This window comes from Vigna umbellata, chromosome 1 (genome assembly GCF_029865625.1).
Source record: "Vigna umbellata cultivar VRB3 chromosome 1, Vumbellata_1.0, whole genome shotgun sequence".
Lineage (NCBI taxonomy): Eukaryota > Viridiplantae > Streptophyta > Magnoliopsida > Fabales > Fabaceae > Vigna > Vigna umbellata.
The window spans coordinates 17,088,087-17,103,294 of NC_142165.1; the positions used below are offsets into that span (position 1 = coordinate 17,088,087).

General features: G+C 27.6%; 1 protein-coding gene across 1 annotated transcript; it reads right to left on the reverse strand.

Annotated features, from left to right (window-relative positions):
• Nucleotides 1–4,084: 4,084 nt before the first annotated feature.
• Nucleotides 4,085–9,586, reverse strand: 5PTASE11 (inositol polyphosphate 5-phosphatase 11). The gene is made up of 8 exons (XM_088106215.1): nucleotides 9,452–9,586; nucleotides 9,092–9,251; nucleotides 8,715–8,854; nucleotides 7,962–8,038; nucleotides 7,737–7,862; nucleotides 5,723–5,910; nucleotides 5,490–5,627; nucleotides 4,085–4,416 (listed from the first exon to the last, which is right to left on the reverse strand). The coding sequence occupies exons 1-8, from the start codon at nucleotides 9,472–9,474 to the stop codon at nucleotides 4,246–4,248; spliced, it is 1,023 nt and encodes a 340-aa protein (XP_087962341.1). The 5' UTR covers nucleotides 9,475–9,586; the 3' UTR covers nucleotides 4,085–4,245.
• Nucleotides 9,587–15,208: the final 5,622 nt, after the last annotated feature.

Consider the following 15,208-nt stretch of genomic DNA (forward strand, 5'->3'; position numbering starts at 1 on the left):
AGAGGAGAAGGACGATGAAGAACAGAGTTTTATTGTTTTTGTTGGATTGTAATTAGTTAATTCATTTTATTTAATTAATTAATTAATCAATTAATTAATTAGTGTTTATCGTTGATTGCGTTGTTGTGGGGATTCATGCGTTGAGTAGAGTACGCGGTTGGTTTGGTAGAAAGAGAGGGAAAATATTCCCTGGCGCACACGCACACGAGATTCATGCGGATGCGGGGATTACTTTTAGATCAAGTTTAAATTCATTGATTTCGTTAATCATTTAAATAAACCCTTGAATTCCAAAGAATGGATTTTGAGATTTTCTTTTTTAGTGGACAAAAATTATGAATATTTATATTTCAAACCTAAAAAATTATGTTATGTCTTTTCATGAATATTTTTCTATCTTTAATTAGTGGAAACACAGTGTGTCTAATCTTTTTCTTTATTCTAGTACAATTGTATTAAACTATAAAATAACTTTTAATAAAATTTATTATAAAAATAAACAATTTCTATCATTTTTGTAATTAATTTTTTTTTCTTACTAATAATTATTTGAATTGAAAAAATTAGATCTTAAAAATGATAAAATAGTAAGATAATTATTTTAATTTAAAAAATACTTAAATTTAAATTAATGATTATTTAAAAAAATGATAATGTAATTGTTTTAATTTAAAATAGAAATTACTTAAAAGATAAAATTGAAAAAGAAAAGTATATACAATGAAACAAATCCCATTGTATATAAATATAAACAGATATAGGTACAGATAATTTAAATTTAAAAAATGGTTACCAAAGGATATAATCGGAAAAAAAATGTCAAAAAAAATCTTATTTGTATAAAAATAGTATAGATTATTTTATTGTGTTTGAAAAACATAATTAGATACCCAAATTAATATACCATTAATTTAATTATTTTTAACCTTAACTCATATTCAAATTAATATTAAGATAAGACATGTGTTAATGAGACATAGGTAATATGTTGGGTTGATTTGACAATATAATTAATGTTGTTTGTACCTTTTGTTACATGTTATATATAGATTTAGTGACGTGACTATTTTATGTCGCGTATTTTAACTGTATAATTTTTTAATTATAATAGTGAAAGAAAGACGGTTACGTAAAATTACACAGTTTACTCGTAGTTAACTTTCTCACTGTAGGATTTAAACAATTTATATAATTTTGACATGTGTTATAAGTGTAAAGTATATATGATTAGCTTCTGGTAAGAAATTTTATAATATATCTTTGAAAAAATATAAAAAATTGTAATTACAAAATTTACATGCTATTGCAGTAAAATCCTATAATGAAAAAGAAGCATTGTTCTTCGATTTTTCAAAGACAAAGAATAAGTCATTTCATTCGCAACCTTAAGACATTGAAAAGGTTTATTAAAGTGGATTAAAAAATATTTTCTAATAAATAATCCTAAATTTTAGCAAAATATTTAGAGTTTTCTTTATCGAAAAGATAAGAATGTGATAGAATAATTTAATTTAACTTATTATTTAGTGCATGCCACATAACAAATTATATATTTTTTAATATATATGTATATTAAAAAGATGAAATAGATAACCAATATTATACCTAAGATCTAAATTTTGTTTAAGATGAATGTTAAATGAATACAAATTTAAAAATATATAAATAAAAATTATATATTTTCTTGTTGTATTCTAAAATTTTAAATCTATAAAATTTTGTTATTTGATTGTTAAGAAGATATATGGTTGTAATAAAAATTGGTGGTTTGGATTTTGGAACTCAATTGGATTATTGGGTGTGTTAAGGAAGTTTTGTTACTCAGGCATTTTTAATTAAGTAATAAGAGTTAATATTATACATATTTAATGGATTAATTTTTTAGGTTGGTATAGCCAGGAGCAAGGGATACGATGATCCCCAATTTTTTTTTATATTTTTTTGCATATAATAATGAGACTTAAATGAGGAAAATTTTCAAATTATTTAATAAGATCATTAAATTTTAATAAATGATAAAACATTGTGCCATGTGGGTTGGTTCCTAGACTCATGGGTCCGAATCAAATGTAATGTGACTAATAAAAAAAATTAGTCTACATTTTTTATACAAAATAATAGATCAAATGTATGACAAACAAAAATAAGATTGGTTTACCTAAGTAGTCATTCCAAATAAAATCTTATTTTCATAGTATAATTTTTTATATACGAGTTTTTATATAAGCAAAAAAGTGTTTGAAATATAAGAATTTAGATAATTACTTATTTTTTAAGTTTCGATATTTTAAATTACTTAATTGTTTCCATTTTTTAAATAATTTTCTAGGAAGTGAAATCTTATGTATTATGTATAATGTGTATATATCTTAGTTATCGTTTAATATTAACAATATTTTAAACAATAAAACATTATAAAGTTATTGCGGGTAAAAATCTTAAATTCATTGGTTTATTATATCTTATTATCATAAATATTAAATTCACAAAGTATAATTTAATATCTTATAATCATAAATCTTGAATTCATTGGTTTATTATATCTTAAGATTTGTTTTTTATAAATAGCCCAATGTCTAGCAATTTGTGAATAATGTTAAATCCTCCTTCAAATATTTGTTAATGAAAAAAAAAAGAATGCTGCAAGCAGATTTGCAATATTGCCACTGAATTAAATAAACTTAAAAAAATTAACCTGAAAAAAACTTGGCTAACTTAGTTTAATGTAGACTACTTAAAAGGTAGGACATAAATAACTAGTAATAGACCCTAACTTTACAAATACAGAAATTCATTTCATAATTTTTATTTGTAGAAATAAGTTGCTTAAATGTATACAGATAATATTTACTTTTTCCTTTAAATTAATGACGATTTTTGTAGACCCTCGTTGTCACTATCCATGCACCAATGGTTAAAGATAAGAGAACTTGATAAAAGAAATATTCAAATATTTATTTATTATTATTTATATATAACACTATTTAACACACAATAGTAACATTAAATTTACTTGAAGAACACAGCCGATTCTTCAACACGAAAACCGATTCAAAAATTCGAGAAGAAATAATTCAAATAGAAATAAATTGTGTGGTATGATAGGTCAATTTCAACATTGGTGGCTTTAGGTGGTAATTGCTCAACCAATCAAAAACACATCACAGAACAGTCAAAGCTCAATAACCGACCAGAAAAAGACTTATGTGTCCATATATGCTCCATTTCTAAATCCACTAACCTACAAATTCACAATTTTCTTTCTTTTTTTTTCTTCTTTCTCTTTCTTTATATATATTTTGTTGACCGATTAACAGAGCCTAGGAGCATATAAGAATAAATTACACTAACAATTTCTGAGTTTTTTTTTTTATAGAACTACATTTAATGTTTTACAACAATTATGAATGTTTTATGAAATTATATAATGTTTTTTCTTTAAAGGGAGATCTACGTGATTAAATAAAAAAAATTGAATAATAATACATAAATTGTTTCAGTATGTAAATGTATAAGGTTGAGAAAACTCAAACGATGGATACCTGTTAAAGGTATTCCGATGCTCAAGTAAGCTTTCGATTAACCAATAGCAAATGTAATTAAGTATTTCAATTCAATCAATTCAACTTTTATCTTTTTAAATTCCTCAAAATTTATAGGCTTCATCATGGATCTTTGATTAAAATAGACCAACTATGATTCAATTGTAGCTCAATATCACTTAAACCCGCTTTTAGTAGCTTAATCTCATAATTAGCAAAATGAACCGAAGAGTCTGAAAACTATATTTGACCGTTTAGTTAATACAATACACACTTCTTCTAAGTTGCTTTATCAGGTTACATACCGATCAAATTCATACCGTACATAAATGAATATAAATTTTTTTTATTGCAAATTGGATTTATATTACAACAAATTGTTTAATATGATATTAAAATTATTAGTTTAGAATGTATTTTAACGGGATTTAATATTTTTTGGATTTATTATATCATTTGTTATTGATAAATAAGAACTAAATGTTAGTGTACATTTACAAGAAAACACTGATATAATTTCATAAACATTGAGATGGTATAGAGAAAGGAGGGAAAAAAAAAACTATACATTAATGATTTAAAGCACTGTCATTGAATTACAAATGATTATATATGTAATAAACATTTGCTGATGAAGGATGCAGTTGCATATAAGAATTAAATACGAAAGAAAGAATGATTCTAGTGTCTTGTTTGGCAATGACTAGGTTTTTGTTGGAATTTGACGAAGTCTTAAGCAGAGATGTGCCTTTACTGGTTTATGGTCAGAACCGTATATTTTATCAATGGACTCGTATGAATGCAGACTTGCTTCCATCTTATTTTCGTCTTCTATCTTGTACAATATACGATCTGTCCACGCTGGCACTCGTACCTGAGACAAATAATACATTACGTTGCTCATACGTATTTTGAACCGCTCGTATATACACGTATAGGTTGATAGGTACGACGAAGAAACTTAATCTACACCAACAATAATACTCACTTAAAAATCATACATGCATACATTTCATACACTAGATAGATATTTATGGTGATCCAAAATATACAATAAAAGGTAAACCTTCTTAATATAAGTTTTAATATCCATATTAATAAGTAAATTTAAATTTAATTTATTATTTTTTTCACTAATAAGCTACAAAGTTATCATATTTTTATTTTTTAGTTGATGTAAATAAACAAATTTAAACACAAACGATCATATTATTATATATGATGACAAGGAGAGGATGAACTAAATTAAAATAACTTATGTTTTACTAATAATGTTTTTTTCTTTCTTTTATTGTTACTTTGTTAACCTATTTGAAGAATAATAATAATATATTCACAATATTTATATTACTTATGATTATTTGTCAAAATATTATTAATGGACTAAAACATTACAAATACTATATTATTATAAAATATTTGTATATGAAAAAAGAGTTGTGAAAACTTGAGTGACATTTTTTAATGATTTTATTTTGTCTCAACCAAATATTTTTTTTCTACAATATGATATCTAATCGTATTACTTAAACTGAATTTGATATTAATCTAAGTTAGTATGAACTTTATAAAGATTAATTATAATTTCCTTTTTTTTTCTTTTTATTCAAACTAACAAATATATTTTTCACTTTCTTTCTTTTTCTTTTGCTTTTTTTTCATTTCATTCCCTTTTAATCTATTTCTATTTTCTTTTTCTTTTTCTTGCAACCAAACAAAGATTTAGTCCATGTATAATTAAACAATAACTCTTTTCTTCGATGAATATCTCTCAAAAGCTTACATGCACAGAACGATAAATCTTAAAAAATTTCCGTGTAGTTCTCTTATTTGACTTTAGAAATTACGTAGCATGTAAGTTATACCATATAAATATATAAATATATAAATAATGAAAGACATGAAATTATATGACGTATTAATGAGGATAATTGAAAAGTGTGATACCTTGTGACTTGTATCATAGTTGCTACTTCCTTTGTTGTACTTATAGGTTGGTTTGAAAGTCAACGTTCCCTCACAAAAGCCGTTGAAAATTTGCCCTCGACTTGCTTCTTGCAGAAGCTGGTCCTTGTTATGCAAACGCTGAAATAGCAAAAAAGGAATTAATATGTATTATGTTAGTAATTAGTTTTGAAAAAAATAAAAAATAAAAAAGTTGAAAAGTTGAACGAACTAACCCTATGAAGATCTTGGTGTATCAAAGTTCTAGCAGGGTATGTATGAATCCCTTGAAGCCTATAGTTTAAATCTCCTAACCAGATAGTAATGTGGGAGGGTCTTGCATAAGGGTTCCAGAACTTGGAAAATAGCCTGTGTGATATGTGTCTGCATTGTGAATTTCTTTCTTCCACATTGCGTTCATGAGCTGAAAAAATAAATAAAAAATAAAAAGAGATTTTAATTGTATGTTAAAAACCTAAAATGTAGGTAAATGTAATTTTTAATTCATGTATTTTTTTTTTATTTTCATGTATTTTTATTAGGTTTTAATGCATGGGTTTCCATATATTGTATAATTGCCCACGTGAAAGCTACAGAGAAATAAAGAAATATATATAGAGAGAATGTTTTTAGGCTAAAGTTCTTTTCTATGCTGAAAATTAGCTTTTGTAATTGATGGGACCTGCTACTTAGAACTACCCTAATTAACACTTATTATAATGATGTATGAAAGAAAAAAGTAAGTATTTTTTTTATGAAAAGAAGAAGAAGCTTTTTGAGTAATTAAAAATATTTAGTGTTCGATATTCCTTAATCAATTTGTCTTGAGAATGTATAACGATACCTTAATTATTAGTAAGTATCTCTAACTATTAGAAAATCGTATTCTACAAAAAAAAAAGTATATATTAAATTGGCTTTTATATGTTAACGTCAGTTTAAATATAATATTAGTAGAGTGAGTTTATTTTGACTCTAGCATCATATAAAAATTAATTTCAAAAAAAGAAAAAAGACGTAGGTAAAAAACATAAAATTGTTAATTTTACTTATCTATGTTAGCGTGGATAAATCTAATGTTAATATAATGTTTTTTAATATTTATTTAAGTTAAGTTTGATTAGGTGATGCTAATTTATATATACAAATTTGTGATAATAAACAAAATTTATAGATTATTTTTAATCCAATGATAAATATTCTCATTTTTAAGTTTTCTCTCATTTTTCATATGAATCTCTTTTATGTTCATCTCCTTCATGCACACTTATTTCCTTTATATACACTCCTCTCGTTTATTCACATACATCTATTTTATTTAACATTTTCAAAATGGGTCATCCAACTCGATCCATCATAGGTTGTTCATTTAGTAAGTTAACCAAATCCAACTTATTTATTAATGAGTTCAAAAAATTCAAATTTGTGTTGACCCACCATAGGTTGAAAGGTTAAACAGGTCAATTCATTGATTCACTTAATTACAATTTTAATTTCAATCCAAAAAATAAAATAACAATTTTTTTTCTAAATGAAATATAAATAAAGTTCAATCTAAGATGATGTTAACTCTAGATACAATTTAAAAATAGAGTTTTGAATGGATAAATCCACAACATTTTATACCGTTTCAAATCAAGTAAGAGAAGTGAGAGCATTTAGATATAGGATTCTCATTTTTTAATATAATTTAAAATTTATAGGTGGATTGTTGAGCCAATCTAACTCATTACAGGTTCAAATGGGGTAGACCGGATTCAATTTTAGCATGGTCAAAATTTATAATTTTTTTAAATCCAATTTGAATCAAACTTATGTGGGATCGGATTGACTCACAGATATTAACCCATTTTGACAGTAGAACTTTTATCAATAATCATCCCCTTAACTCATACACTCATCTATACTTATCTTCTTACAATTTCTCTATTTTTATTTATATTTTATTTTGTTAAAAATTTAAAATTTAATTAATTGTGGGTTGACATAATTGATACTAAAGTACTTTTATTAAAAACTAATGATGAACTAACGTTAACTCAATTAACTCTACGTAGAGTCAATCTTAAAAGCGAGTCGACTTTACATAAAGTTAGTTTTCAAAAAATCCACACTAATACATTAACATATATAGTTATATATAGTTATATAGTTACACATATACATAAATCTCATACTATTAATTAATATTAATTTTTTACTCATTACCATTGACTTTTATTAATTTTTTTAGTGTTAAATATAATTTACCTGCGAGGTGGCACGAGATGAACACCATTCTAATGCCTTTGTAGTTTATGCGAATTGCTACAGCCCCTTTCTTTCTTCCAATTATTCCTCCACAGCCTCCAAAAGATTGTTTGTCTACCTTCAATTCTGATGTAAAATTCAAATGAAATTATCACATTTAATTAGTGGGGGTTTCAACTAAGTTATACCATTAACCCTAAGAAACTTTTTTGCATAAAATCTCACCATTGATGAATGATCTTGCATCCTTTGGCCCATACAGATACAACTGCAAAGATTGCATGATAACTTTACCTATCAGGCTTCATTTCAGAAAGAATGAAGGCAAAAGGTAAACAGTTTCAATAAGTTCACACACAAATATATGAATATATGCTTGGCAAATTATTTAAAAACATTTTAGAATTTTAATTTTCTACTAAATCTACTTCAAAGTGTGACATTTTTTTTATATAATCTAAATTTGTTTGTCCACACAAACCCTTAAAGGCTGTTCAAAATATACAATATACACAAGCCATGACCTAATTATTTTTGCTCACATAATCAATAATTTATACAATGGGTTTTTGAAATAGTATAAAAGAAGGGCTAGCTTTTGTTGTAATCACAAGAGATTATTGGGTTGATATAGTTCATAAGGGTACATTCGTGTTTTAAAAAGTATATACACGAGTTGGATCAGTTCCAATGTTTCATTTATATATTTATATATATTTATTGATAAAAAAATCAATAATTTATTTGTTATAGTTTTCATAAACTATATTTTAAAGTTCCAATGACTTTAAGGTTAGCGATGAATTAGAATAGTGCTTTTACCATTATTCCCGAAACATAAATATGAATGGATCGTGACAACATATTTTAAGTACCAAGATTTGATAAACATTGAATTGTATTTTCAATCTTAGGATTAGAACAAAACAAGCAAAACATAAATTCAAAAAGTTTGGTAAATTTAGTATATTTTCTTACGTATGACTTTCATGCAGAGCTGCTGAAAGCATAGGTTCAACTTTGTTTCGCGGACATGGAGGAGCCTCTTGCAACCCAACGGCCAGAAGATCAAACTCACGATTGCTACCAACCATTTCTGCTAAATCTTCAAACGTAACCTATTCACAGAAAATGAAAACAGTTACATGAACACGACACAGAATAAAGTCATGAAAAGTTTCTACCAAAGAAGAAATCACTATTAAGTGAAAAACTTTTCTCTTGACAGATTGGGATGAGTGAACTTCTGAGATATTCTGAAAAGATTTTCCATAAAGCTTACAAATTACCATGAACATTGATATTTGGTATGTGGACATTTCATGTACAAATACTATGAATTTATAAGGTTGTACCTGGCCATTCATGTTCCAAGTGGCTATGGAGATGCAGAGATCAGAATCAGTGGAAAAGTTACAAACTTTCTCAACACCCACAGTTCTAATTCCTGTGTGAGAGGGTGAAGCTTGGTTATGGATGAAACCCATTGGCCTTTTCTTGTTTCTTGATTTTCTTCTGCAAATTGTACCGAAAAAACAAAAAAATTGGTGAGAATTGAACAAAGAAAGTGAAAAAGGAAACAAGAATCTAGCTGAGTTCATCCATAAACATGATCGATCATATATATATATATATATATATATATATATATATATATATATATATATAGAGAGAGAGAGAGAGAGAGAGAGAGAGAGAGAGAGAGAGAGAGATACCCTTTGCAAAGTTGGTTCCCCATGGTTACGTGATTGGCAAAAATCAAACACTGGAATTAATTTCTATACACGAAAATGATTTTAAGTAGAAGAACACACTTCGAAGAAGGAGACGGAGGGATTCATGAATTATTGACTTGCTATTATTGTTTGGACCATTTATATATAAGAGCTAAAAAGCACAAGTTCTGAAGTATTCTAGAAATTGTCAACCATTTGAAAATTTCGAAAATGTGTGTGGTCTTGTTTTTCTCACGAGTTAGGTCAGGGATAGTTGGGAAATTACAGAGAGGATTGAGGGAAAAAAACAAAGATGAAAAGGACCATTTGATAGACACTATCCATGCAAATTACGTCAAGTAACTTTGCCTAACTAATACGTGTTGGAATGTCATAAAAGGGAGCACCCAAAATTGTTTCCACTCTTTTTCAATATATATCTCCTACCTCTTTGATTCTTTGGTTTTGCTCTTTAGATAATCATACACTAATAATCCTCAAAAAGTCAATAAAAAATTGTAGGCATGTGTTTACCAACTACATGTTACAACGTAAGTCTTACAATGCTGGTTTTCTTTTCATACCATTCCACCAAGTTTATATATATAAAGAGTTTTGGTACATTTTTATCTCTATTGTTGAAGTTTTTCTACTTTGTTTTATATCTGTTGGGAGAAAAACAGGTTCTCTTTAAAAGGCCTTCAACCTTTTATTTTTATCAGAAAGTGTTTTCTTCTCTATTTTATGAATATGTGATTTTTTTAAAGTAAGCAAAGCACATATTACCTAAATAGATAAATTTTAAATTTTTTACAGAAATAGGCTATAAGAGATAAATGATTTCAGTTGGGTCAAATGGTCAAATAAAAAATGGGTGAGGGTCTAAACAACTTTTATGTTGAAGTCTTGAAGGATGTTGATGATTTTCAATTTTAATTGAAAGTGGTATAGGAGTAAAACGATTTCCAATTTTAATTGAAAGTGGTATAGGAGTAAAACGATTTCCAATTTTCATCATTCTTATTGTAATTGATATTATAATATGAATGTAATCCATTACTAGAATCATTTTATTTTCTAAATGAGTAAGTATAATTGATTCCAATGTTAATATAATCGATTATCATGTAATCAATTACCAGAGAGTTTTGGTCTCTATCATAGTGGAACACATTTTGTAATTGACAAAAATCGTAATTGATTTAATGATTATGTTATTAATGATAACATTTTAATAAAAGAAGTAAAAGAGTAAATTAATAATAGAAAACAATGAAGACTACAAAGAAGTAAAAGTTATTGACGAAATAAATATGTTTCACTATGATGACCTTGACAATAAGGACATTTTTTTGGTTTATTCGAAATAGGTTGATCATTTCGTTATAAATTTAGTTGGTCTTTCTGATGACTTACACTACATTTGAGGATCTGGTATGAAATTTGGACTAGTATTGGTAGACCAATAATTTTCATTTATTAACGGATGAAATTGGACTTAATAAGTCTTATTTATGGTATCGAGACTGTAAACAAGATCTATAAATTCAGTTGGCGATATATAAGAATATGCACAAACAACTAAGACATGATGACAAAGGAGGCAATTTACTTAAAAGTGACCACAATCACACCACCATTCTTTTAATCTAACATTATATGAAGTTGGTTGAGGGCGATATTGGTGGAGGGTTGATATCTCTTGCACATCAAGTTCTGAATTTCTCGATTATAGTGATGAAAATGACAAAATGTCGATTGATGTTGATTTTTTCGAAGAACGACAACAATGTCTTCTAAACACTAATGCTCTTAACATAGACTCGATTTTCAAACCTCGTTCAACAAAATCATGTTTGTGTTCTTTCAAATGTTGTTTTGATTAAAACACAAATAGGTAACGAACATGCTCTCTTTAACACCAAGTTCATGCATTCAACAAGATTTATCGTTATGTGGTCGTATTTTTTGCCTCCATCAAAAGCCTTAGACTGCTTTTGTAATGGAATTTTATCAATCCATGATACTGTTTGGGGAATTAGTGTTTTAGTGCAAAGTTTTCCATTCAAAATGGGTTGCTTGACCTCGTAAGTTATGACAATATAATAAATGAAATATTATAAGAGTAAGTGTAGACAAATTTGAAAATATTTAGGTTAAAAAGATAAGTAAATTAGTTTTAAAATATTTAAAATAAAACTACTAACATCATAATCAATTATCTCTTCTAGTATTGTATTAAGCTTCATGTTATTCATTTTCAATTTTGAAGAACCTGAAAAAGGAAAATGAATTCATATGCCATAGTCAATCATTTGAATGAATACAAATATGTAATTTGAAATGTTCATTTAATTACCATCCATGTCAGTCCATAGCCAATCTTGAACACATATAAATGCCTCTAAAGTGTCTAAGTGATCTTGAACACATATAAATGCCTCTAAAGTGTCTAAGTGTAATCTACTGCAATGTGGATTAAGATATCAAGAGTGTCACTTTTCTTTAAATCAAGTAGTGTCAGTTCCTCCAAGTAATAATCAAGTTCCAAATTATAATTTGATGGTTCACTTTTCTTTACAATATGATGGTTTTGCAAAATCTCTCCTCCAAGCATCTCTCTTCTTCCATCAATAATTTAACCTACATTTATGTTTGGATTTTGACATGAAGAAATTGGCTTCTTACCTTTCATTTCATACTCTCTTACCAAGTCCTCAAAAAGAATCTTCACTTTTTCAATTTTACAATTAGATTCATCTATATCTAGGGGAAAAAAATAATCCAACAAATCAATTTTATACCTGGGCTCTAACATAATATCTATAGCAATCACTCCACTAATCACACTTTAATAGTTGTCAAACTTTAAAATCATAGATGCAGCCATTTGATGAATGATAGAATTGGGAGAGTTAAGTCATTCCATCAAAGCCAACTTAATTTCACATATCTTTGAAAATAAAATGTTAGCAATTGGATAAGAGATACCAAAAAACAAGAGTGTCACATCATAAAATATTTTCAATTTTTTTCAAATTTCATTTGCCATTTGCCAATGACATGCGATAAGCAAAACTTTATACTGACTCTCTCGTTGTGATAAATGATCAAATACATCTTTGTATTGTATGACTACTTGAAGCATTAAAAATGTATAATTCCACTTAGTTCTGCAATCATCAACTAATTTTCTTCTAAATGGAATATTAAATTGGGCACATGTCTCTATAAATTTTTTTTCTCTTTTAGGTGTAGTCGTCCAAATATTAATACTTTCTCTAAATGATTCCTAACATTTGACAATAATCTTCTTGAGTTAACAATAAGGCTTGAATTTTTTATTTTACCTAAAAATGAATCTATAGGAACATCATTTTGATTCGAATCTCGTACATTTAGTTCTACAAAATATCCTTGTTCATTTGGTTCAACATTGAAACCTTGACAACATTAATTTCAATTTCTCTTTTTGTGCATTGTAATCCTTCATAATATCCTTTTTTGAGGTGTTTTGAGAAACCATTGACATTGGATACTGATATAGATTTATCATCTAATGTAGTACATCTCTAGTTGTTTGTTGATTGAACACTATGAGAAAAGATAGGATGAAAATTATGTATCTTATTCGATGATAAGGAGAGATACAATACAACTGTTTAAAACAATATAAAAACAGAATATGAATATAAAAACAGAATATAAATATATGAACATAAATTAACAGATATGAACGGAAAATAAATTAAATCCAATAATAATTTCCAAAAAATACAATTTCACCACCTTCTTTATGTGTTTTTAGAAATGATTGTTTAAGGTCCCATATTTTTCAAAGCTTGCAACTATTAAAATGGTTTTTCAAATGTGATGTCCTTGCCTTGCGTCACCCAAAAGACTTTTGAAATAATAATTGTGCATCGCTTTCCTTTTTCCATCTACCTATTCTCTCTTAAAATGATTCCAAACACGTGACAATGATCTTATTGAGTTAACAGTAGGAGTTGAATTTTCAATTTTACCTGAAATTGAATATATAGGAACATCATTTTGATTTGGCTCTACAAATTATCCTTGTTCATTTGGTTCGACATTAATTCCTTGCAGAAATTAATTTCAATTTCTCTATTTCTACATTGTAATCCTTTCTAATATCCTTTTTGAAGATGTTTCGAGAAACCATTGACATTGGATACTCTTGTAGAATTATCATCTTATAGAGTATATCTTTAGCTAATTGTTGATTGAACACACAATATTCAACAAATACGATTTCACGTCCTTCTTTATGAGTTTTTAAAAATGATTATTTGATGTCCCATATTGTTCGAAGCTTGCAACTCCTGAAAATGGTGTCTCAAATGTGATATCCCTTGCCTTGCGTCACCCAAAAGACATTTGAAAAAATAATTGCACATTGTTTTTCATTTTCCATCTACCTTTTGTATCTTGAAATAATTCCAAACATCTCTCATAGTAATATTTTTGAGTTAAGAGTTAAATTTTTTATTTTACTTGAAATTGAATCTATAGGAACATCATTTTGATTTCAATATCCTACATATGGTGTTACAGTTATCCTTGTTAATTTGGTTTTACGTTGAATCCTTGACAACATTAATTTCAATTTCACCTTTTCTGCATTGTAATCCTTTATAATATCCATATTTAAGGTTTTTCGAGAAAACTTTGATATTGGATACTCATGTAGAATTATTATCTCACAAAGTACATCTCTAATTGTTTGTTGATTGAACACATCATGGGTGAACTTATCGTGGGTGAACTTATCGTGGGTGAACTTATTGTGGATGAACTATTTAGTGAACTTATCATTGGGTGAACTTATCCTGTGTGAACTTATCGTTCGGAGAAGTTATCATTCGGTAAACTTATCATTGGGTGAACTTATCGTTTGGTTAACTTATTTTTTGTTGAACTTATCATTTGGTGAACTTATTGTGGCTCAACTTATCATGGATGAATTCATCGTGGGTGATCTTATCGTGGGTGATCTTATCGTTGGATGAACTTATCGTTGGGTGAACTTATCGTTGGGTGAACTTATCGTGGGTGAACTTATCGTGGGTGATCTTATCGTGGGTGATCTTATCGTGGGTGATCTTATCGTGGGTGAACTTATCATGGGTGAACTTATCGTTGGGTGAACTTATCGTTGGTGATATTATCGTAGGTTAACTTATCATTGGTAAACTTATGGTGGGTGAACTTATCATGGGTGAACTTATCGTGGTTGAACTTATCGTGGGTGAACTTATAGTGGGTAAACTTATAGTGGGTAAACTTATCGTGGGTGATCTTATCATGAGAGAACTTATCGTTGGTGAAATTATCATGGGTGAACTTATGGTGGGTGAACTTATCCTGGGTGAAATTATCCTGAGTGAACTTATCATGAGTGAAGTTATCGTGAGTGAAGTTATCGTTTGGTGAAGTTATCGTTTGGTGATGTTATCGTTTGGTGATGTTATCGTTTGGTGAATTTATCGTTTGGTGAATTTACGTTTGGTGAATTTATCGTTTGATGAAGTTATCGTTTGATGAATTTATCGTTTGGTGAATTTATCGTTAGGTGAACTTATTGTTGGTGAACTTATCGTTGGTGAACTTATCGTTGGTGAACTTATCGTGGGTGAAATTATGGTGGGTGAATTTATCGTCGGTGAACTTATCGTCGGTGAACTTATTGTGGGTGAACATATCGTTGATGAACTTATCGTGGGTGAACTTATC

What these genes read in the sequence shown, in the direction of transcription:
- 5PTASE11 (XM_088106215.1), bottom strand. Translation starts at nt 9,474, where the DNA reads ATGGGGAACCAACTTTGCAAAGG. An exon ending in CATCTCGTGCCACCTCGCAG is followed by an intron (nt 5,911 to 7,736) that starts GTAAATTATATT and finishes TTATTTTTTCAG; the next exon opens with CTCATGAACGCAATGTGGAA. An exon ending in ACTATGATACAAGTCACAAG is followed by an intron (nt 4,417 to 5,489) that starts GTATCACACTTT and finishes TATTTGTCTCAG; the next exon opens with GTACGAGTGCCAGCGTGGAC.